We start from the raw sequence: 25,921 nt of genomic DNA, 5'->3' as shown, positions 1-25,921 counted from the left end.
TTTGCAAGAAAAAATCAGAATACAATCTGAAACAGTTGTGCAAATAGCCACAAGTCTGGCATGGCTTGAACCTCATGAAAACACTAATTGGTGATACGCCAGCTAAAGAAAAACAATAAAATAATGTAGTGGTTATACATTCTTGGAATTGCTGTGGATTTAACAACCTTGAGCAATGGTTTCAGAATACTTCTCTTGCCCAATTACCAGCAATAATTATATCACAGTAAACCATGGCAACCCAAGATATTTATTTAGAAGGCCATGTGGCCTTTTGTGCTCATGCGACAAATGGTACACAAGGGCGTCCATCTGGGGGTCTTGCCATTTTTGTGAGACATTTTTATTTTGTTAAGGTGTGTCAAGTTTATTCTGCCTAAGATATATTAGTTGTAGAAGTGACAACAAAAGCTCGATTGCATTCTCACATGATATTAATTGCAATGTATTGGAATCCAAAGATAATATCTGTAGAGCCGATCATTGAAAAAGTGAACTCTGTATTCCTACAGGTTGCAATAGACACTCCAAATGCACAAATCATTATGGGTGGAGATTTTAATTCAAATCTTAACACAAAACTGGTGGGGACAGACACAGTGACCAACCTATACGAAATATCAGCCTTTGAAAGGGCGCAATTATGGAGAAACTTCTTTAATGAATGGGATATGCATGTAGTACCTTTCGTGCAAAAAGATCATACAGACACTAGGTCTCGTGGGATGAAATTTTCAACGATTGACTATCTGGTGATCTCGGAGCCATTAGTTGCATCTGCAACAAGCTGCAATATTATACAATCACACCTAAGTGATCACTGCATATTGGAGTGTCAGTTTTCTTGTAACTTACCGATGTATGAAACCATGCCGGCATTGTCTTTGATGGAGATAGACCGACAAGCACTTTCCATCAGGTGGAATAGCAATTTATACTGGCAACTAAATTATTTGGTCAATAGAGACACCGTAAAAATAAATGCAGAAATGATGTCTAGGGCCGTCCATACTGCCTGGGAAAGTAAGAATGAGTGCATGATACGTGGTCATATTGATAACTTGGCAAAGCAACGTCTAATGGTTAAGCAGAATAACTATAAGATCAGTTATGTGAAAATTACATTGAGGAAAAAAAATTATGAAATTCGTAAATTGCTCAAATCCTCCGAGACATGGTTATGCGATTCAGAAAAAAAAATTCTTACAAGCTATAAAAATGGTAAAAGAAGATTGGTAAATTTATCGAAACTAATCAAAAAATGATCCTGAATTTAATCGAAAAAAACTCCAGAGAAATGTGGTTAATACTGAAAGATCCTCTCTTAAAAGGAAAGCCGGCTTTATGCTCTGCAGTAAGCGGCGAAGCCTGGAGTGAATTTTATAAGAACAATTATGCTTTGCCACAGAAATTCAGTGGGTTACAAAACTTGGATATGGTTACTAGGCTTCCAGAGAAATGTCCCTGGGACTTGAATGACATTCTCATAATAGAGAAATTAAAACCCTCTAAGGCTGCTGGGCCAGATGGAATTCCACCGTGTGTCATAAAAGATGACCCGTTGCTATGGGCAAAAATTATATTAAGGAGGTTGGAATGTGTATTCCATTCAAAGAAAGTGCCCCAGTCGTGGGTAACCGTGATTGAAATACCATTACACAAAGAGGGTCCGCTGAACGACCCCACCAACTTTAGACCCATAGCGTTAATTGATGTCTCAGCAAAGATGTTTGCTGCTTTAATATTAAAAGATCTAAATGCCTTCATCACAAAACATAAAATCATCTCACGGTATCAAACTGGCTTCCGTAAAGGAATGGGCACACAATTGAATGCAACCTACCTTGTTGGCACATCTATTAAAATCCACTAGGAAGAAAGGACATGGACCTATATACATGGCTCTAGTGGACATATCTGGGGCATTGATTCTGTAATCAGACCGTTATTATGGCAAAGGGTGCAAGATATTCTAATTCCACCTTATCTTATAGCAATGATTATAATGCTACATACCAACACAAATTACAGGATTAAGATCGACAAGGTAGGCTCTTTAACGCCTCCTATTTCCACCTATATAGGAGTAAAGCAAGGCTGTAATCTTGCAGCCACATTGTTTAACCTGTATTTATCTGAGATCGCTACACTTTGGTCAACTTGTAATTCTTTTGCGATTAAACTGGACGATCTCCGTTTGGACTGGTTGGCCTTCGCGGATGATTTGATCTTACGCCTTTTGGGCTCCAAAATAAACTAGAACGCCTAGTAGAATTTTGTGAGAATCGCAATTTGCAGCTAAACCCGAAGAAATCACATATCTTGGTGTTCACAAATAAGAGAAAGATCAGTAGATATCAATGGAACATCAATGGTTTGCCGATTCCACGTGCTTTGGGTATGATTTATTTGGGGTATAATTTGAATAACTCGGATTCGATCGATAAATGGCAGGTAGAAATCTCTACCAAAGTTATGCATCCGATTGCCCAAATGAAACTAATATACTCAAAAGTTTGCCATTTCTCTTTGATTGACTTCTACACTCTTAAAGTAGAAGCAATCATTATATATGGATTAGACCTGTGCCGTTTGGAAATTGGTCACATGCTTAATAAAATCCATGGTAAAGTATGGAAGAAAGTACTACATTTACCTACATCGCTCCCTAATTCCGTCATTATATATGAATTGGGACTTACATCCTTGGCCACTAAATATCTATGGCGTAAGGCCTCTGCCTATGCAAAAATTTTAGATCCAGTGCCAAATTCCCTTTATGAAGATTTTTGAAACATGTTAAAGAAGGGTGTTCCAACATCGGTGGTCGAGGCAGGAAAAAGTTGTGAAGAAAAGCTAGAATTGTTAGCAATGGACAGTGACTATTTAATAAAACTCCCTCAAGTCGTCAAGTTGAAGTTAATGCAATATGACTGGGCAGTGAATTCGGATAAAATTGGGTCATATACCTCATTAAAATAGTATGCAAAATTTCGTCACAAACAGATACCCTTATTGCCATATCTTAGACAGTGTCCTGGGTATAAAATGTGCACCCTTTATATGAGGTTTAAATTTAATCTCTTTCCAACTCTAGAGCGCATCAAGAAATGGTCTAACAGATTAGCTTTAGCAGTAGATGGATGTAGATTCTGTAAAAATCTACAAAAAGAAACATTGAAACATCTTGTGTTATACGGTGTTTTTTTCGCAAAAGAACGGCAAAGTAACTTGACGAAATACCTAAATGAAACAACTGATTATAAATGTGAAATGTTCTGGATACAATGTATGTGGGGGTTTAGAATTCCTTTGATCATTGATTTGGACCATTTATTAGATGTCATTGAAACGAACCTAAGTTGTAAGAAAGTCTGCCTAGTGGGATCGGCAGATGAGATGACAATGTATTAAGCAAAAGGATGAAAGTATAAGAATTATTCTTACCCACATTGGGGAATTATTGAGTTTAATTCATTCATAGCATTCCATATCATATCGGAATAGGTGCTAATGTGTTGTGATGTGGCAAATCATGCTTCTGATAGTACCATGATTCCAAGGAGTGATGTGTAAATTATTACTGCTCTGGTAGTTTTCCTTTGCATGTATTAGCTTGTTATTATTTTTAACTGGCATGTTGCTTTTAAAAGTAATTAATGTCACTGTATAAAATAATTTTAAAGAGTTGTAAAGATCTTCTGTATCGAAAAAAACAATAATAAAAAAAATATTAAAAAATGTAAATTGTGTGAAGGATTACATTCTACAGGGTTTGTTTTGACTGGTACCAGATTACAAATCTTCTCCACTTGTCAAAATAGCAGTGTCTAGTGTTTGGTTTTCGTGCCTCCTTGAGGATATCCATACACTGCTGTGGTAGATTAATGTGTCCGAACTCTTCATGAGCCATGCTGCCAAGTTCATAGAGTGTGGTTGAGGATGTACCGTTGTTCCCCCGTGTTGGGTTCACAGGTTGGTTAGGTACGGGAGCTTGATGGGATCGCACATTGTCAGTTTGCGCAGATGTGGATACCATGGTTGTTTCGTCTACATTGGAGCAACTAGGACGAGAGTCATCTGTTCTCTGTGCATCTTGTTCACAATCCTGTCAATTAACAGTGTTTTGGGCGGGAGGGGGGGACGTCAGCAAATTTCCCTGACCATTTCATCAATAGGCCGTTCCCCTTGGAGTCTGGCTAGGGGAAACTGGACGCGAAGTCTCAGCATTGCTCGTTTTCTCTTGTAGCAAACAAGTCTAGTGCGTGATAACCCCATTGAGAGAAGTTGTCTACGACGCTTGAGTGTAGTTGCCACTCTTGTTCCTCTGATAGGGGATCCCTGCTCAGAGTCTGCTACAGTGTTGAGTACCCCTCGAACATGTTGGGAAGATAGGGACATCATGTGTTTGAATGCCCACTTCCATATTTCTTGCACCAACTTGGATAGACTTGGAGAGTGTGTGCCCCCTGTTTGTTGATATAGAACATGGCAGTTGTGCTGTCTGTTAGAATTAAACAGACGGGTTTGTCAGTTGCATCTTACAGGCAAGTGCCAAAAAAGGGAACAGAAAGTTCAAACTTCGAGGCAACAGTAGCTTACATTGCTTAGGAATGAAGGAACACCTTCATGGAGCAAGGGTCAGAGGAAGAACCAAAACACTGCATTCCCAAGTCAAGGCGAGAACCACAAACAGCAGACCAAATTTCACACCAACATATATGTTCAATTAAAGCCAATGGTTTTTATCGTTAGGTTGCATACCTTTGTTTGTACATTTATCTGCCTTGCCACTTTGTTTTTTTCTGCATCACTTTTCAAAGCACTGAAGTAATTGTATGTCCACCATGCAGAATAGCAAGATAAACTAAATATGGAAATTAGTACTTAAATGTACTCCTGAGTGATGCCATTTCAGAATCAATCTGCCCCTGTGCAGCAAATTTTACCAAGTAACAAAGGTAGACTGACTAGCAAAAGTATGACATGGTTCCACCGAAGCTACAGCCCGTCTGTGTAAACATCCGCCTGTCTATAAGTGACATGGGCCAAACATTAGAGACAGTGGTACCCAGTCTTGTAGGTATACATTTTTCATCACAGTAATATTTACTCGAAATTTATTTTCCTCAAACAGCAGAGTGGAGGTGTTTGGGTAATAAAATATGTGGAACGCAGGGCAGAGGCAGATGTAAATTATGCTAAGTGTCCCTTGTAGTAGGTATAGGTGAGATCCTGCAGAGCCTCTCTGCCCTCCTAATCTGCTCTGCAAGGGACTTTTTGAAAAAGCCATAGATTCAGACATACACCCGGAAAAGGTCCTCACATACAGTCGGGCAGTTGTGGGCCACTCTGGAAGGAAATCACAAGAAAAAGGACAGCGGACATCAAGAGAAACAACTCTCACAAGATCACCCCTTAGCCATACAAGCATGGATTGGGTGTGTCAGCCCACAAATGTACTTGCTCCAAAGCATTCAAACACACCACTGATCCCGAGCAAGAGAGGGGCCATGGAGAATTCCTCTTTTTGCTTTGAATAGCTTTATTTCGCAAGAATTGTATTCCATGAAAGCAAATAATTGTAATCATTTTGTAAGAAACAGAATACTACAATCACAGGTTGTACAGGAAGCAGGCATGACTCGAACACTACAATCACTCCATCAAATGTGCCAGTATTCCTCTCAACCAGAAAACTCTTGGTGTGGAAATAATTGGACCGTTATTAACAAATATGGTCCATAAAACCTCCGAATCTTCAACTAAAAAAATACAGAAATCAAAGTTCATTGATAAAACATCCAGCTGGAAACGACAGAAAAAAAAAGTTAACTGCACGTTATTTTAATGTTTGGCTCCATTTATGACAAAGTTCTATGGACTCTAACACGATTGCTGTGTTTCTGATATGCATTGCGTTTGATAGAGCCCAAGATACTACCAAGTCGTTTACCTGATTGAGATGGGCAAATGTCAATTTACATGCGTTTCACCACTCAAACGTGGCTCTTCAGCAGCATTTGAAATTTTACTTCATCATAACATACTGCTAAGTCTAATATCACATTTTTTGTAACTGTTGTAACTCTGCTTCCCCTCACTTCTGCTTCTTGCCATTCCCTTCCATGTACCTCAACAAATTCCTTACATGGATTCCGCCATTCTTCTGTTGTCTTTATGGTTCAAAGCTGCGGCGTACAGCCATTTCTTCTCACAGTATCACCCGTGCCATGATAAGCATGTGAGCTCACAATGCCGAGTCCATGTGCTCAACTCTGGGTTTTTGTGGATTATCGTCCTAGAGGTTTGTGAATGTCTGCAGCATATTAGGTTAAATGTCAATTTAAAATGTTGAATATTTCTAGTGCTTAGAATTGGTAATTAAAAATGACATGTCGGGAATACATATTTTAGCAAGAAAAACCAAAACACATCAAATGAGCTTTCCAGGATAGAGGGTCAAAACGGACAAAATAAAGTTATTGGTTCTTAATTTCTGCTTAGCCAAAATATAGGTATATTATTGAAGTGGAGAAAATTAAACCAAGGTTTTGTGATGAAACAACGGTCCTTCAATTAAAATGACCTTTCCAGATGATTTTTGTGTTTGTAAACTATACGCGGTGCATGGCGTAAGCTGAACTGTGTGGACCATTTTTCTAATGAGTTGCAACCATAGGATTTGCAAGATATTGAGAATGGAGCAAATTGTGCAGTATCAAATTGGTAAGGTAAGCTTCCTTATTGGTAGTTCTAAGAAAAATTGATATTGGCACCAATTTTGCTTGGTCTTTCGAGATTGCGCAAGCCAGTCTTGCTGTGCGAAGACTGCTCCATCTCTGGTACATCTGACCACAGCATAATGTTTGTGCCAATGGAGCAGTATTCTTAGTAGGGCTAACAGTATGCCCCAGTCTAGCAAGACACCACAGCTTTGACCCATCTATGGAGTCAAATGCTACGGCCAGTCCCATAAATGCTGCACATAAATGTTCCTTCTGTGCATAGGTGGATTAGGCTGCAATCAAAAATAAATTAAAGGACTATGCCGTACCCTGGCAGGGCTTGAAGCACAGTTGAGATGCACTTAGTATTCTGTTTGCCTCAACCCATTCTTGAAGTCTGATAAGTACTTCTAATCCAAAAATGTTGGCGAATGATCCAGCAATGAATTATGCGCCATCCCATCCCCTTTTTGTAGAAGAATATGATAGAATTCTTCCAACTTGAAGGGTATTGTTCTAGTTCAAGCATAGCGTTGAAAGCCAGAGTTAGGAAGGGTGACAGATCTTATTTTATGTCAAATAAATGTGATGGTATATAGTGAGCGCATGGGCTTTTACCAGTCTTAAGCGTCTTTAAGACAGTTACATCAGATACTTGGAATTACTGTATGGTGACAGTAGAAAATGTGCGGTCAGGCATCCCTAAATCCTCATTGTGGGTGTTTTAGAACGAATATAAAACTTAAAATAGTGAGAACACAGTTCATGAAACAGATTTACATATGCAAACAGAGCTCATTTTCAGGCAGGTGAACATTTGGGGGGGGCAGTTGGAACACTTGCAGAGGTATTTGGACATGTCGGATATGCCAGACTTCAAGCTGGTGGCTGTAGGTTTTAAGACCTTGCCCACAATCAGGAAACCAGTGTTTAACATAATAGTTGTAACAAATGAGGGAACAGAACAAAAACGCATAGTCAGGAGGTGGGAACAGGGGTGCATGGACAATCAAAGTTTTGGGAGAAAAGGGAAAGGCGTCACCTAACCACAGGTCTCAATGGGTTGAAAACCTTCACAGCAGTACACAAATTATACAGTATCAGTTGGTGTCTGAGGTCACCAAGAGAATTGCAGAACTAGAAATGGGAGACATTTGCTGAGCAGCTTAGTGTTTGAAGCACATTTATAAAGGCCTACTGGGGCAATTGTCCAGCCGGGAAAAAGCTGAAGTGCCACAAGCGGGGAAAAAGATTGCAAGCCTACTGAGGGACACATCCCTGCTTCAAGCTGGAGCCAGAGGGAGAGAAAAATAAATTATTCTGAAAAGAACCCTTGGAAATAAATCCTTGGTGATAGAAAAGTTTAAAAACTTTGGCAATCTCCTAGGGTAAAGGGGAATCTTCGGGTCTTAACTCGTAGGGGCTAGCAATGACCAAGAAACGACTGGCAAAGCAATCAAGGGGGATGTTTGGGACCATAAACATTTGATGAAGCTACTGTAAACTAGTCAGCAGAGGGCTTCATCCCTGAAATGGTTTTGCAGAATAGGAAATATGGGACTTGGACATTGTGCTCTTAAATAAACCCTTTCCTCCCATTTGTTCATCCACCCTAAAACAGTTAGCCAAAAAAGTTCATGCTGGAGTTTAATTTCCTATTTGACTATGAGAATGCACAAATCCAACCAATCATGTGATGTAAACCAAAAAAAGATAATCAGACTTGGTGTGTATACTGTCCACTGAAAAGGCAATACACATTTGAAAAAAAAAGTTTGAAATACAATTTTCATCTAGCTCTCTCTCGCTACCGCCATCATTCGTGTTGTGCAACTACACTTTGGTGGTGACAGGCGGCCTAATGCACAACCATTAGGTGAATTGGCTCACACTTTATGCCTGTGGTGCATGACCGCAATGGCCTAAGAGCACACACACATGAAGTGGGTCTGCAATGCGTGTGAGGTGCTTTGGTTCAAGCACGAGGTGCATGATGGAGCCACTGGTACAGGCAGTAAGGGCCACCATAGGACATTGGCCCAAATGCAAGGAGATGCATGGGCTCACATCTGTTTGTGAAGTTTGCTGTCCCCTGTACTGCCCAAGTATGTGAGCAGAGCTATACAGTTTTAATCTGCATCCATTTTCTTGATATTGCTATGCAGCATCTTCATACTCTGTTATGAAGTTTAAGCTTATAGGTGTAACCAAAACATATGCTATCTGAGACAAGGGGAGGAGGACATTCAATGGTAGATGCATACATGCCAGTGATTTCACCATTTCCCCACCCTCTCCAAACTCATGCCTTCATGGTCCCTGTCGCAACAAGACTTGAGCAGGATCTATAATTTACCTGTTGATGCCGTCATCCATATTTTCCACGTGAAAGCTAGTAAAAAGAGCTGTATTACAGAGATTATTCTATGTAACTGCCTGGAGATTAACAAAAAATTAAGGAGTTCAACTGAGTTTTGTACACCACAAATGCACCTGGATGAAGAACTTTCAAAAGTGAAACTAAAAAGAAGCAGTTCCAGCTTGCTTGAGGGCAGTAATCTAGCAGTCCATCCCTCACTTCCCACAGTAGTTAACTCCTGTGTGAAGGCACCATGAAGCAAGAAACAAACAGAATTCGAGTTCAAACAAAATAGATTAACTTAAATGTCAGGATGGTAGAAGGCCTAACTTGCCCTATGCTAAGGTGGGATTTCCCTACCTGAATGAAACTGCAGACAAAAGTCTATTTGTAGGTGCGCCGACAAAGATGGCTGCCTAGGTGTAGAGCTGCGCTGCAATAGAAATCCTTAAGCTAATATCCTGTGGATCAGAGCATATCTGGAGGTCGGTGTGAGCCGATTCTGGTATCAAACATCCGAGTCATTAGTGGTGATCGTCCTGATTGAAAACACAGAACGGGTAATTGGGAAAAGCTGACAAAAGCAATTCCCGCCCTGCGGAGCCCCTAACGGGCCGGACAACCGACACTGGTAATCCCTACAGCCCGCCTACCTCCAGAAGGAACAGAAACCTGCGCCTGTGTAATTCATCTAGGCTGAGAGGTGGGGGCACCCACACGGCGCAGGCTAAGCGGGCGCTGAGCGGAGCTACCACTACAACGGCGCCGGAAGACGGCAAAGAGGGAGAGGAGACGGATTCTACCAACAGGTGATACATGGACGTGCAGGCTCGGCGAGTCACACAGGGGTGCGCAGCCAACCACCGTGGGATAGATAACATGCCCACAATATTGAAGAAGTGGGGGGAGACGCAGCGGGGCAAACGAGGCACTGAACGGTGTGGGGAGCGGAGGAGCAGCTGCAAGGGAAGCCCCTTGGGACACTGACAGGCAACCTGCAAAGCGTGGGAAGCAGTACACTGCAGACCATAACCGTATGGTACAGATTAGGACACGAGCGGCTGTTGCAGCAGTCAACAGCAGATTGGACTATATTGGCAATAACATCTCTTCCATTAGAGCCCACCTCCAGAAAGTGAACACTAGAGTTACTGAGGCGGAGGCAAGAGTGGGCACACTAGAAGACACTACCGCAACCAACGGCAAAGATATTGAATACATCAAGAAAAGCCTAACAGCAGTACAGTTCAAGTGCGACTACTTGGAATCCAGGTTTGCGCCGTAATAACATTCGGGTGGTTGGCTTGGCGGAGAAACCACTAAACACTACAATGGAAGTCTTTCTGGAAGAGGCAATCTGTACAATGTTACCGGAGGCCCAATTTTCCCAACAATTCCTCATCGAACGAGTCCACTGATCCCGAGCCCCTCCGCCTAAACCTGGTGACCCGCCACGCACTGTCATTGCGTGCCTAGTCAAATACCGGCACAGGGACCCGATTCTCTGACTCTCCTGAGAGAAGGGGACATTATCTTACGACTCAATTAGGATTCACATTTACCCAGACTTCGAGCAGGGTGCAGGCAGCCAGACGTACCTTTGACCAAGCCAAGGCGGCGCTCAGAGAAAGGTCCATCTACTATGGCATGATGTTCCCTGCAAAGCTCTGCTATTACCGCGCCATTACTGCTTCGCCCAATCTTGAGTTTGGCCATGCCATGGAGCATTCGGCTCCAGCTCTGAGCTGGAGGTGAATGCAACAGTGGTAAGCTATTTTAGGCGTCATTACTGCCGCTGCAATTACCGCCGGCGGTAAAGGTGCCGAAAAGCCCCTTAAAATGGGGACTAACAGCGCCACCACAACTCGTGTTCTGGCACAAATTGCGGTGGAACAAGTTGCGGTGGGGCTCTTAGCATTGGGCGGCATCCCGGTGCAATTACCGCTGGGATACCGTCCAACTTGTGATGAGGCCCTCTGTCCCCTTTTCCTCATCCCAGTACTTTCAAATGAAGGTAAATGAGGGGAGAGGTCTTACAGTAGCCAATAGAGGTCGGGGGAGGGGCAAGTTGGTCATTAATAGGGAAAGGGGGGCTACCATGTCTCTCCTGTGGGCACCCCTCTCCCAATCTCTGAGGACACTCCACCTAGGTGATCCTCCCTCGCTTCTCCACCCCCGGGGTTGGGATCCAAGAGCGATGACCTTCCCCAGGCTACCTGAGCAGACTAACCAGGGTTTATAGGAATGAAAATACCCTCAGGTTTCTCACATAACCTTCCCCAATGTCGGTTGGACAAGAGCGCTTCACAGGGAAACCAGGATGAGTGGGTGATTTGGGGGGTGGGAGGGCATAGTGATTTGTGGGGGTGGGTGCATAAGTCCGTTACCTTGCTCTCTGCCTTTACATTGTTCTACGTAAAGCGATGTACGAAAGGAGGAGGACTGGACGATAGGATTTATTCTCTATTCTGCGGGGAGCGGTGCGGTGCGGAGATTTTTTATGTGACCGACTTATCCGACATAGATGTACGTGGACTAGAGGTGCTCCTGGGTCCTGTGAACAATAGAAGTTTCCATCAGCTACGTTGTTAGTGCGCAACAGTCATATTGAAGTCCATGGAGGATTGTTTTCCGACGCCCTGCCTCACCGTCCCGCAAGTGGAAAACGTGGGGATTCACTACTGGCCCAGATACGTGGAGAACCGGGCTGAGCAAGTGCTCCTAGCCGAACGTCCTGAAGAAGGTCTCTGACCGAAACACGTGTCGACATGATCTCTAGGAGGGATATATCTGGTGATATTGGACACCGGCTATATGATGACACCTGATATTATGGACTGGGTCACCATAGGAAATGTCAATTGAATACTTTTTAGAAAATAATTCTTGAACAACACAATTTGGTGTTATTATTACACTGGGGTGTTGTATCGATGGATGTTCGAATGTATTTTTGAATGTGGATACGTACAAAGGTATGAGTTGATGAGTTTTTTTAGGTAATTTTTATTCAAGTAAAATTATTCATGTGATGAGTTTTTCCGAATAAATATGTGATTTATATCTAACCAGTGTCATCCTATTCCACTGATCCACCTTTGTGATTGTCGTTGATTCTATTAAAGACACGGAGGCGAGCATTATCCCGCCCATTTCAGGTTGAAATAATGTACTAACGCATTATGTTTAAACTCTGTAGAAAGATTTCCCGACCCTAATGATGATGACCTTCTCTTTGTTTTAGGAGAACAGCAGAAAAATAACCAGGACTGATGGAATGAAAGTTCTACACTGCGAAGCGCAGCAGAGGGATTCCAGTGGTTAAAGTTGGATCTGTTTAACAGTTAGAGTCTAGACAGCGAGACAGGAAGAAAAAAGAAGAGGAAAGGACCTAGGGTCATGGGAGTTTATACCAGACAGGGGACTACCATTGGTGGACAGAAAGGAGGCTAGGACTACAGAGCCTCTAGGAATCTTGGGAAGGATAGTTCCATGTCCTCATGTGTTTTGTTTTATGTTTGTTTTTTTAAGCCAGTTGGGCATATATGTTCTTAAAAAAAAAATAACAGTTTAAAAAAGTAAGTTTTGAATTGCTGTTGAGCAGTAATTAAAGAAGTAAAACCATAATGCTCGCCTCCGTGTCTTCCGTGTCAGGCAGAATCAAGACTGCCTGTGCTTGTCGCATGGGCAATCTGTATTATGGAGTCATGTTTTTCTGTCTGCAATACGACCCAGTGGGAGAGATGCAGGCGGTGAAACGCCGGGCACAGTCAGCCTTCTTGAGCGCCAGCCATGCCCCCAACCCAAATCCTGACTTTTGCAGATAACCAATGCCTTTTTGCTTTATTTTGCTTGCTCATCTCATCTCTTTTGGGATCAGCCTGTAGAGCAGGGAGACCCTGTCCCCTTTGCGAAATTCCTTTGTTTTTTAATTTAGCGCTCATCTTACAGTGTGTAACCATTTTGCTTAGTTTCCATAACATTATGTGATTTTTACCAGATGTCCAAGACAGGCTGGTGGCAATGCATATTTTTCTACTGTGTTTTTTATTTTACTGTGTGCGCTTATGCATTTAATTGCATAATACCATATACTTTAAATAGCTGTGCCAAATGCTTTTTGCCTTTTTCTTTATTAGACATCTTATCCTTTGGCTGACTTCCCTTCTTCCCTGGTGAGGAAATGCCACACAGTAAGCCTTTTCCTAGGCAAATCAGTTGATTTTTGCAAAGCAGTGGTTTGAGTATCTGGCAGATGTGAGGGTTGCAACTATCTTGTCCGAATGCACATTTCGGACAGGGGATGTCTTGTTAGACTGATGTGGGGCAAAAGGCTGTCCATGATTTGACAGCACTTGCTAGTTTGAATGGTGCCCATCCTAACCATTCATGAACTGGGGGCAACCCTATCGAGTTCAGAAAAAAAGGTCATGCAGCCGTTCCACAGATTGCCCATAGGAGCCAAGACCCCTACAAAGAGAGGTGGCCTTCTAAAATGCAAAGACTGCTGTGGGAGCCAACCAGCATTTACATCAGTCAGGCCCTAGTGAAGACATGAAACTGCATCAATCTCAAGAACCTCGACTGTGCTTCAACATGTAGATTGGTGGTATCACCCAGTCTGGAACCTGCACAAGGATACTGCATTCATATTTCTTGCAGAACCATCCAGTGGGCTGACCATCTAGGGCATCTTCAGTGCATCAGTTCCCGTTCAGAGTTTTGGCTTGAGTTGTCCATTTGTGGCCCAAAACCTGTCCACTTGCAGCTCTTCAACACAAAGCTGGAGCAGAGTCTTCCCCCCCACTGACCATTGTATTATTCGCTGTTGCCCTGTTGCCCATTTCAGTCGTGTACTGGGTATCTACCTGGGAACTGTGGTGGTTGTATTCTTATGTTGCCTAAGCCATTCTGCTTAAAGACATCCGGAAGTGTCTTCAGAGTTTAGAATCACCATCTAATCAGACCAAACCATGAAGCCGTAAACGCCCACTACCCATGGCCCCAAAACCCCTTACAATCGGACCTTCAACTAAAGGGAGTACAGTGGATCGGAGTACTCTAGGAGAGGTTTATCAGAGAATAGGAGTAAGGAGATCTTGTATACCAGTTTCCACATGCCATAGTGATTGTATGGGTGTAAAGTCAACTCCCCAAATCTCTCTTGCTTGGTCAGGACCGATTGAGTTCCGGCCAAGGACCAATTCATCCCCCTAATGTGGTGGAATTGGGAGAGTGGTATACTTGATTTAACTGAATGTTGTTCTTCGCTGTAACATTTACGTACCTGGTGGCTTAGCCAATACCAGTTATTTACTTTTAAATAATTCCAACTGCCTTCAACAGGAACTTCTTAAAGTAATTTGACTCTGAGTGAGTAGGCATACTTACCCAAGCAGGGAGAGACTTCCAAAGTGGTTGTGGCCTTATTTTATAAAGCAGGAAAATGGTTTCAATTGATTTGCAACCGTTTAATTCACTTAACTGTCAGTCTACTGTTTCATTGCTAAACTGCTATTATGGTTTTCAGAGAAAAGTGTTGGTGATCTCTAGTGAGATCAGTGCTGTGGGTGTGTGTATTTGCTTTAGCTCCAAGAATAGATATTACCTGTGATTTTAGTTGTCTAGAGAGTGTTAAAGGCCCAATAGAGCCTATCTATTTGAGTGTTCTGCATTTTGCTCATTTTATCATTACACTTCCTTTTTCTTTCATTACTCTCTCATCTCATTCTACACTCCCTCCCGCTCTCTTCGATCTGCAAACCTCTCCTTCTCTGTTTCCCCACGTGCCTCCTCTCGTTTTCGCTCCTTTCAGCTCCTTGCCCCCCTCCACTGGAACTCCCTCTCTCCATCCGTTCCATCCCCACCTATTCGTCCTTTCGTGTCTCCTTGAAATCACTTGTTCTCCACCCCCCCGATACTCTTATCCCCACCTTCCCCCCTTTTTTACCCTCCTCCTCTTACCGCTCGCTCCCTGCTCCTTTCCTCTTAAGTCCCCTCTCCTCCTCTCTCGCCCTCAGTTTATTCCACTGTCTGTTTCCCACTTCCTTCTCCTTATCCACCTCCTCTTCCCTCGTTTATCTTCACTGGCAATTTGTTCTACTTGCTGTATTACTGGTTGATTCATATTTTGTAATTGCTTCTACTGTTTTTATTGTAACCTTGTTATAATGTAAAGCGCTTTGGCGTAAAGCGCTATATACACACAATAAACATAACACTTACCGCACAGCCCCTATAGTCTTGCCTTACTGGTCTGCTAAACTACATTGAGAGACTGGCTAGACCCAAGAGTCAATCCATCTAGGGTGGCCTCTCAGAACCATCCCACATGGCTGGCTCTGAGAATCTGGCTTAACACAGGCATATTGAAAACGAAAGGTATAACAAGCTGGAATTACAATGTTGAAGTATTGTTCTTAATGCAGTGCAAAGGTGGTACTGTTCACTATTAGTGTTGGTACACCTGGGTCCCGTTACCCTCTGCTATATACAGGGAGAAAACAGCAATGTCATGCAGCTATAGGTTACACCATACCTTTATCTTCTTGGACACGCTGGGGCTGTCTATCGAACAAAGTGGTGTCAAGATGTTCTGTCGCCTGAAATCCTTCCGTATAGTTGACGATTGGACATAGTGTTTTATTTCCCTCCAAAACTTCACAACTGGCAAATCCTGGTCCTTCAAATACTTCCTAAAGAAGAAACAAAATATTACGTTTATCATGTACACTTTACATTGCATAATCGGTGCTTACCATATGGCGCTTTAATGTGTTTGAAGAGTGTGGAAAGGAAGCAGATGGGGCAAGTGGAAGATTTCTGAAGAGATTGTGCGACAATCCCATTGAGAGGTCATAGTTCGCCCGGAAACATGCACATAATTCACTAATTTATTATGTTATATCAGTGTTTGGGCAGTTTACTTCATTTGATGTTCATTTCGTACGACACCATTGGTATCAAGGGTATGACACTAATTTTTTTCATGACTTGAATGGGAAAGGAAACAGTGGGGTGAAAACAAAAGTTGAAGTTTAATAAAAATATAACACTGGGGGACTTGCAGTAAAAGTGCAATGCCAGAATGAGAAACAATTTCGGGCTGGTTTAGATCAAAAGCAAATATGTATGCGTTTACTGCACCTTTTATATTTTGCCATGTTAGCTCAATTAGTAAAAGTATAGATAAGCCTGTCCTTTGCAAAGACAAGATTCAAAGCAAGTTCTTTTACACCCCAGCCCTACTACACATTTGTCAAATCATTAAGCTTTTGACCAAGAATGTCTAGGTTAAGATGTAACAATGCATAATATAAATTAGAGATCATAGAAACGTGCACATACTTTTTATTGATCCTTATGAAATCAAAAATGTATACAAGCCTGCTGAATTGTGTGCCGCAACATTCTATTACAGGAGTTATTTTGTCCATTTGAGTTTGAATAACAGCACTATGGAACAAACATTTTCAAAGATGAGATGACCAAAATTGATCCATTTATTTTTTGTGACAGTAGTTACAAAATATTTGCAAGCTTCAGATCTCTGCTCACTGGTAAAGCGTGGGACAATGCAACCCTGCAGAGAAGTGGGTTACCAGCAGTTTAGCTGCATAAAAAAATAAAAAAATAATAAAAAGGACGACAATATTCTCAATGACAACTAAATAGGGAACAATAGACACGTGAGCCTGTTCCATGTTTTCACCAAACTGCCTGTTGGAAAAATGCTTGCAGCAGAGAAGGGCCACAGGAAGGGGATCGATGATTCAAAGAGTAAACCTGAGCAAAGTAATGCATATTTTCATTTGCATAAATTACTAGGTTCAAAGAGTTGCATTTCACAAAATATACCCCTTTACACTTACTAACCGAAAATATACACCAAATGGGAAATCGATTACGCCTAAAATAAATGCCCTCTTTACAGTTGGTGCTACAGAAGCCCTGAGATTGTTCGTTAGTGACATGGAACACTCAGGGCTTCAAGCACCCACTAACCAGCAAGGGATCGCTGCCTTTTATAGTCAATCACACCTTCATCCTATTACAGGAGACTTGGCTAACTTCACCCATTGCAATCACTCGCCTGCAAATAAGGGGCCACGGAGGATTAATAATTGGTGTAGTTAATTCACTGGTCAGTAGGAAGCTTATAACTACCTCTGAAGATTTTCTAAGTGCTGTGGAGGTAAAGCTTCCGGTGAACCAGGCTGGGGATAAACTGTTATTGGTAAATATTTATAACCCCCCCTGGGGCAAAGTATAGAGAAATTATCCAGGAAGCACTACATGACCTCCTAGGAGAATGGCTGCAGGATATAAACGATCTGTTAGTGTGGCAGGTGATTTCAATTGCCATATCAAAGGAGGAAGAGGTACAGTAAACAACCCCCTACTTTACCCCCATTGCATTATGGAGCATAATATCGATGAAATGGAGGGTGATTATTGGCAGAGTTTCTTTGACTGCTGGGAGCTTGAACTCTGGTGATGGGCCCGGTAAGAGCACCTGGAGTAACAGAACCACTTGGAGCACACTTGATTATATATTTACGAGCGGCAAGGTCGCCTCAAGGGTTAGGGATATGAGAATATCCAATAACCCCCACAGTGACCATGATCCACCGATTATGAATTTAGGTATAATTAATCATTCCATGGTTACAAACACAGGTGATCTAGTGGTAAACCAGGCTGCTAATCGGGTACTGTGGTCTGATAAGAACATCACCAAGGCTCTGAATGCAATTAGTGATTGGGATGAGAGAAATGCCGATATGTTTAAATCGATGACCCTGGAAGAAATCAAAGGGTGGATTACTACATTTGTGGGCAAATATGCTATTACCCATGGGCCTCTAGTTGTAAGGGATCAGATTAATGATGTTGAGAATCGCAGGGAAATTAGAGATGCCAAGCGTAAATTGAGAAGGGGTATCCGTAAAATAAGAGCGAAATGTCGATCCATGATTTCAATCCATAGTAACATAAGGGCTCTCAAAAATAAATATACACAATGGATTAAAACATGGAAAAGAACCAACCAACTGGAACAATGGCAGAATACGGTCCATACTCTTTGCACTAAAAACACCAATACAATATGGGCACTCCTGGGGGAAGTCCGGGGAAACGGGAGGAAACCCTTGATCAACCCCATAGGGGCTATAGAGTGGACCAAGTTTCTGAAAGATCGGAACAACCTGGAAACCATCCAGAAAGTGGAAGGTAATAGAGGAGTTCAGCCTATTCGGCCGTTTGTAGTCACCAGAGAGGAACTCTTAATATTAGTAAACTGAAATCCTCCAGGGTGCCGGGACCTAATGGGCTATCAAACACTGGGCAAGTTTAATGAAAATCTTAATTGAAAAAGTGCTAAGAGATGGTAGAATCCCAGTGACATCGCAAACTGCCATATTAGGCCACGTGTTTAAAAAAGGGAATAAAACTGACCCGGGAAGCTACCGCATACGGTCCATGCTTGAATGTACCGGCAAAACGTTTGCTTCTTTATTACTAAAAGAACTTCAAGCATGGGCAGATAATGCTGGGAATTGTCGCGGGAGGATAGCTCAGCGGCAGCGTGCGCGTCTTGGAAGAAAGACGACACGAAGCAACAGATTCGATCCCCGGGTCCGCGCTTAGAAACCTCTGGGTGTTTAAGCACGTTATAAATACGTAAGTAACTAAGACAAAAAAAAACAATTACGCAACTAAGAAAAACAAACAATTCCTGTAACAGCGCTTCGATGCCTGCGGGCTGTTTGAGCGCTTTATAAATGTAAAATAAATAAATTCTAGATAGTTTCTAGAGTGGTTTCAGAACTGGGTATTCTACGTCTCACAACCCGATAACGGACCTTCTAAGGAGCAAAGCCCTGAAGCAGAATAGCCCCCCCATTGTCTGAATTATATGTCGACTTTAGGTCAGCCTATGATTTGGTGAATATGGAAAAGTTATGGCATAAACTGCAAATAATTAATTGTCCTGATGCATTGATTTATTATTTGAAGCTCCTCCACACCAACACCTCTGTCCAACTCATGATTGATTAAACAAAATAGGAGTAGGGCAGGGCCGCACAACCACTCCCCTGCTATACAACCTCTATGATATCCCAGAATTTATATTCGGTACCCACAACTGCCCACCTAGAGTTGGCACTTCGAAGTGTGTAATTACGGCCTATGAGGATGAAATTGTGATTTTTGACCATACATTTAGCGGTCTACTAAGATCTTCTAAGCAACTCTGGCAGTATGCCGAAGAAAATGAATTGGATAAAAATCACAGTAAAACAGTACTTATATTGTTTTCCGCTAGTAACGTTGCCCGCCCACGTATGCTCTTGAGAACAGTAGAAATTAGGTATTCGCACACTTATAAATATCTGTGAGTGGAATTCGAGAGTAAAGGCAATTATGAGCTATGTATTCAACACGCAAGGTGAAAGCTGCACAACTAACCGCTATGATCTATAAGTTTATGCAAAACCAGAGTGGTGACTCCATATGGGGAGCACATCACCTATATGTACAATGTCTTGTACCCATGATAACGAATGGCCGGGAGTCACTGATCTCTATGAATCTTGAGTGGCTACAGATCATCGAAGGGAAATTTTGAAGAAAGCTGTTGGGTCTCCCAAAATGTATTCCTATGGCTATCCTTTGGCTGGAAGTGGGAATTTCCTAATTAAAAGCGACTGTTTTGGGGAAAAGGGCAGAATTATATTTTAAAATTCGGAACTGCCGTACAACTGCACTATTGGCACACAATCCAGGCTAGCAAAAGAAACTGACGGTCTGTTTGAGTCAATGAGCTGGTCACCACCTTGGGGTGAGGATTATGAGCACATAAAATATCACATGCATAAACGATTAAAACTATGGGACTGGCAGAAGAATTACTCGCATTTAACAAGTTTAAAAAGCTATGGGGTTGTGTCAAATGTCCCGTTTACCCATAAAAAAGCACAAAAATACTTGACCAATGTCCATCGGAGTATCTTAGGTGATTTATATTATTACGCATTAATCATCTGCCTACTCTGATGGCCTTGGGACCGGAAAATCAATACCCAAGGTGGATAGATATTGCAGGATGTGTAAAAATCAAACCAAGCCCGAAACTGCGAGCCATATACTCACGGACTGATCTTTTATGAACACTAGTTATATAAGTAATTATGGGGAATATGTGCATAATATGAATTGTAGTCGGGAAGGGAATGGTTTCTTACCTGTAACTCCATTTCTCCAGCATTGGTATCTTTTATGGATTCACATGCTTAGAATATTCCCCGTCGTCAGACTGGGACCCCTCAGTACACATATATAGCCTTTTCCTACAGGAAAACTTCAGACACTTTTGTGTCCTATCTACGTACTTTTAGGACCCGCCTACACATGCTCTGTAGGCCGTCCCAGTATAAGAGGCCCGCCCCCGCGGCTCCCCTTCAGATTTCGGCCCCTCCAAAGTAGGAAGGGTTAAACTTATCAATCAAATACATTGCATTCTGGGGAGGTTGGCGGGCGCATGTGAATCCATGAAAGATACCAATGCTGGAGAAATGAAGTTACAGGTAATAAACTATTCCCTTCTCCAGCATTGGATCTTTCATGGATTCACATGCTTAGAATAGATTGTATAGCAGTAACACTTGAGACGGCGGTGAGAATGTAATGTAATATACCCTCACCATACTACACAATGCATATGTACAGTAGGAATAAGTTAACTCATATAACCTTACCCACATAAAGTATACTGTCACCAAAAAGGTAGAAAACGGATTCTCCACAGCATGGAGCTTACCTTACTGAAACAGATGGCGCAGGACAGCTCTTCCCATCTGCACCTCGTCCGCGTGCTGCCTGGCAAGGCAGTAGTGGCGGGTAAAGGTGTGGGGCACTGGCCATGCCGCAGCTTGGCATATGCCCGTCAGCGGAATTCCTGCCCATAAAGCTGTTGAGGAGGACATCGATCTTGTAGAATGGGCTCTAGGATGTCCTTGCAGTGGCCTTCCGACCTTAGAGTGACAAAACGCAATAGTCGATGAGACCCATCGAGCCAATCCCTGTTTAGAGATTGCTTTTCCTCTCGTCGACGGACCATATGCGATGAACAGTTGTCGAGTAGATCTGAGTTCCTGTGTACGATGTAGGTAAAATTTCAGAGCCCTCTTAACGTCCAGGGTATGAAGAGCTTTTTCTGCTGCCGATGATGGTGTGGCGAAGAAAGTAGGGAGAACAATGGACGATTGTTTGTGGTACACTGTCTGAACTTTTGGGACGAACGTAGGATTAGTTGCCAGGACCACTTTGTCCTTAAAGAATCTTAGGTATGGCGGGTCTACGACCAGCGCTTGCAGTTCCGAGATTCTCCTAGCTGATGTGATAGCAATCAAGAATGCCAACTTCCACGAAATGAATTTTATGTCGGACGTGGCCATAGGCTCAAAAGGCGGTTTCATTAAGCCTGCCAACACTGTGTTGAGACTCCAAGTTGGGGGGAAACGTTTTACCGGGGGAAAAACTCGAAATAAACCCCTCATGAAGTGTTTCACAAGTCTGTCGCTAAATAGAGGAGACGACTGCCTCTTCCTCGTGAACCTCGAGATGGCATCCAGGTGCACCTTTATCGATGTGAAGGATAACCCCCTCTCCTCCAAGAGGAGCAGGTAAGGTAGAACTTGTTCCAGCGTCACCAACAACGGTTGTAGGCCTTGTTGTCCTCTACACCATTCACAGAACCTCCGCCACTTATAGGAGTAAGATTTGTTGGTAGAAGGGGCTCGAGCCGCCTGCAGAATTTTTTGACAATCCTCCGAAACGTCTAAAGCACCGAACTCCGAAAAGTCAGGAGCCAGGCTGTAAGGTTGAGACTGTCCGGGTCGTGATGCCACACCGTGCCTTTGTCCCGGGATAGTAGGTTCGGGACTCTCGGAAACGCTATGGGATGTTCCAGCGACAGGTGAAGCAGGTCGGAGAACCACGGTTGCCTTGGCCAGTATGGTGTCACCAGAATTACTCGGCAATTGTATCTGCGTATCCACTGTATTGTCCTCCGTATGAAGGGGAACGGGGGAAAAGCATAAAGGAACATGTCCGTCCATGGGAAGGAGAATGCCTCCCCGATGGAACCCTCTTGAGGCCATCTGCTTGCGAATTGCTCGCATTTCTTGTTGTATTTGGTCGCGAAGGCGTCCAGAGGGGGGTGACCCATTTCTCGAACACTTTCATCAGGTGAACTGTGTCCATTTCCCACTCGTGCATCTGGGCCATGCTTCTGCTGAGGGAGTCTGCTTGGGAGTTCCTCACTCCTGGGAGGTGGTGAGCCACGATGGAAATTTCGTGCTTTAATGCCCAATGCCACGTTTTCTGGGCTTCTATGGAAAGAGTTCTTGATCGCGTCCCTCCTTGTTTCAGATAAAACATGGCTGTTGTATTGTCGGTCAGTACTCGTACTCGCGAACCCTTGATGTGTGGTAGGAATGCCTTCAAGGCCCATCGTACTGCTCTGAGCTCTAACACATTTATGTGTAGGAGCGACTCCGTTGGAGACCAGTGACCTTGCGTTTGGAGAGAACCCATGTGAGCTCCCCATCCGGATAGGGACGCATCCGTGACTATGGTTCGCTGAAACTCTGGCTCCTGTAGGGGTACACCGTTGTTCAGATTGTGGAAACCCTGCCACCACTGAAGGGTCTGAAACAGCTTGTCGTCGTCGATGGTTATCTTGTCTGACCACGATTCCTTGAGCCTGCGTCCATCGGTCCGCGAGGAATTCCTGGACTGGCCTCATGAATAGGCGACAGTTTTCCACCAGATGGATGCAGGATGCCATGGCCCCTAGGACCGAAACATATTTTCTCACTGAGAGCCTGGTGTTTCTCCGTAGTCGGCTCGCCTGCTGATTGAGTCTTGAGGTTCTGTCGAGAGAAGGTTTCACTAGCCCTAACTGGGTCTCGAACTGTGCCCCCAGGAATACCAGCGTTCTCGATGGTCGCAGAGAGGATTTTTCGAAGTTTATGGCGAATCCCAGCTGTTGTAGAAGCTGCATGGTGGCTTGTAAACTTGTGTTGGTCGACGCTGGGGAGGATCCCCTTACCAGCCAGTCGTCGAGGTATTGGTATACATGGTGGCCTTGCTTCCTTAGCCAGGCCGCTACTGGAGCCAGGCATTTCGTGAACGTTCTGGGGGAGGTCTTGAGCCCAAAGGGAAGAACCGTGAACTGGTAGTGAGTCCGCCCTATTACAAATCTCAGGAATTTCCTGTGTTTCCGACACATTGGAATATGGAAGTACGCGTCCTGTAAATCCAAGGACGCTAGAAAATCCCCCTCTTGTACAGCGCGGATCACTTCCTGCAGAGTGAGCATCTTGAATTTTAGGCTCTTTAAAGACTTGTTGAGATCGCGCAAGTCTAAAATGGGACGCCATTTGCCGTTCGGCTTTTTTACGACGAAGTATCTTGAGTAGTCTCCTTGACCTCTCTGTGATGTTGGAACTAATTCTATCACGCCCTTTGCTAACATTAGTGTTACCTCTTGTTGCAGTATCCTCAGATGGGAATGAGCGGTGAACGCAGGTGGAATGTGCGGAGGGCTGTGCATGAATTGTAGAGAGTGCCCGTTCCTTATAGTGTCCAGCACCCATTGATCCGTCGTTATTCGTTCCCATTCGTCGACATATGCTGACACTCTTCCCCCCAGAACGGTGTGTTGTCTGTCACTGCTGATCTTTATTTTGCTTGTCTCTCGACGACGGATAGGATGGTCTTTTCCTGGAAGTCTGGAAGTTCCGGCGTCGGTTTGCCGTTTGGGAAGCACATCTGTATCCCTGGGAGGGGTAAGCCGATCTGCCAAAGGATCTGTCTCCAGACGCAGAGAATCTTGAATTACCTGAAGCCCCTCTAAAGCGACGAAAAGACTTGCAGCTTCGGCCACTCTGGAGGGCACCCAGTGAACGTGCCGTGTCCGAGTCCTCTTTCATTCCCTTTAGGGCTTCGTCCACCTTCTCACCGAAAAGGTCTCCCTCAAAGGGCATATCTAAAACTTTGTATTGTACCTCTGGCCTGAAGTAGGTACACTTAAGTCATGACTGTCGTCGTTATACGACCACATTATTGACTTGCTTGAAGCCTGACTCAGCGAGGTCCACCGCGATGTTTATTGCGTGATTTGAGGCTTCCTCACCCTCTCGGACAAGTAACATTGCTGCCTTCCTATGCTCTTCCGGAAGATGATCAAGCAACGGAGCTAGCCTGTGCCACATCTCTCTATCGTATCTGGCTACAATCACCAGAGAGTTTGCAGCCTTTACTGTGGTTGCCCCCACGGATAGCACTTTTTTGCCAAAGGCATCCTGGCGTCTCGCTTCGTTTTCCGGCGGAGTCGTGCACTTGTGCTGGGCTTTCGCCTTCCTTGCCGCTGCCGCCGACACCACCGAGTCTGGCGTTAGTTGGGAGGATAAACACTTGGGGGTAGACTCTGGAGCCTTAAACTTTTTCTCGAGGCGTCCTTTCACTGCCGGCTCTGAAAAAGGGTGACGCATCGTCTGCAACCCCTCCTTCCACACGTGGTCTAGTATAAAAACAGTCCTTTTTCTGTTCTTCCTGGGACAAACCAAATTCTTTTCATGCCTTCTCCATCATAGAATGGAATGACGCAATGTCGTCCGGAGGGGACGGGTGAGCTGGGCTTCTAGGGGTTTCCAACTCCACCTTTGACTCCGAGGTTGGATGCCTGGAGGGGGATGATGAGATATCCGACATGGCTCCTCTGTCAGACTCCGAATCTGGCAGCTCACCTTCCTCTTGTGCCAGTGCTGAGATTGGCGTGCGTAGGTGCGTCGGTGGACGGGACGGGCCCGGCTCGTCGACGGGTGACTGTGGCAGGTTTGCGACTATAGCAAGGACTGAAGCGTGGACAGAATTTCCAACGACAAAACAGACTGAGAAGCGGGGCAGATACCGGTATACCGGATCCCCTCGTCGAGGACTTGTCAGCCACTCGTAGCCCTAGGTCTGCTGGGCCAGCTATTCTCTCGTTCTCGTCCTCCGAGGACAGCAACACAGCCTGTTCTTGCAGTAAAGTATCCGGGGGGGATCGGATCAAAGACTTCAGGCCTCCAGGCCTCCTGTAGAACCCCCGTCGACGAGGGCATCGTCGCCGCCGTTGTCGGTGGGGCGGTGGATGCCACCTGCGTAAGTGGCAGGGTGGAGGCCGATGACTGGACCGCCGTCGACGACGGTGACTTAAGCAGGTGGTTTAGGCGATCCCACCTTTTCCACACTTGGCCTGCTTTTACTCGACTCTCGATTGATCTATGATGATCGCCCGAGGAGGATTTCCTTTCCTTTTCATGCTTTTTTGAAGATGATTTCTTTGACAAGGAGTCTCTAGCTGAGTGACTCCCAGATGACTCTCTTTCCGTCGGTCGAGATTTCTTCGCCGGTGGTTCCGACGAGGTAGCGCGGTGTGATGTTTTCGCCGATTGTGTGGAGCCTACCTCCGAAGGAGGGTATGCCCCCGCTCCATCATTCAGCCATGCCACCAGTCGTCTACTCAGGTCTTTGAGGGTTTTTTGAGAAAACCCTTTGCATATGTCGCAGTTATCCGCTGAATGATGAGGGTGGAGGCAATATATACAATCCATATGTCCGTCCCCCTCGTAAACTTTTTTTAAGCCGCACGTCACGCATGGACGGAACAGCGCTTTTCCTGACATGGAGGACATTTTCTCTAACTCTAACTCCAGGATATACAATCTTGTACAAAATAGTAAGACAACGCGAGGAGATCCCACTACTTTGGAGACGGTTG

The 25,921-nt window shown here is 44.0% G+C and overlaps 1 protein-coding gene across 4 annotated transcripts in view; it reads right to left on the bottom strand.

Annotated features, from left to right (window-relative positions):
- BUB1 (BUB1 mitotic checkpoint serine/threonine kinase) overlaps nt 1–25,921 on the bottom strand; it is a 1,594,853-nt gene that overhangs the window by 932,982 nt on the left and 635,950 nt on the right. For all 4 annotated transcript variants that reach the window (XM_069606846.1, XM_069606848.1, XM_069606845.1 and 1 more), the window contains one exon: nt 15,626–15,782. In XM_069606846.1, coding sequence (XP_069462947.1) covers nt 15,626–15,782 — 157 coding nt within the window. The remainder of the gene's footprint in view (nt 1–15,625; nt 15,783–25,921) is intronic.

Source organism: Ambystoma mexicanum, chromosome 4p, assembly GCF_040938575.1.
Source record: "Ambystoma mexicanum isolate Mex_15411 chromosome 4p, UKY_AmexF1_1, whole genome shotgun sequence".
In the NCBI taxonomy this organism is placed as follows: domain Eukaryota; kingdom Metazoa; phylum Chordata; class Amphibia; order Caudata; family Ambystomatidae; genus Ambystoma; species Ambystoma mexicanum.
This window is presented reverse-complemented; position numbering and strand designations above follow the sequence as displayed.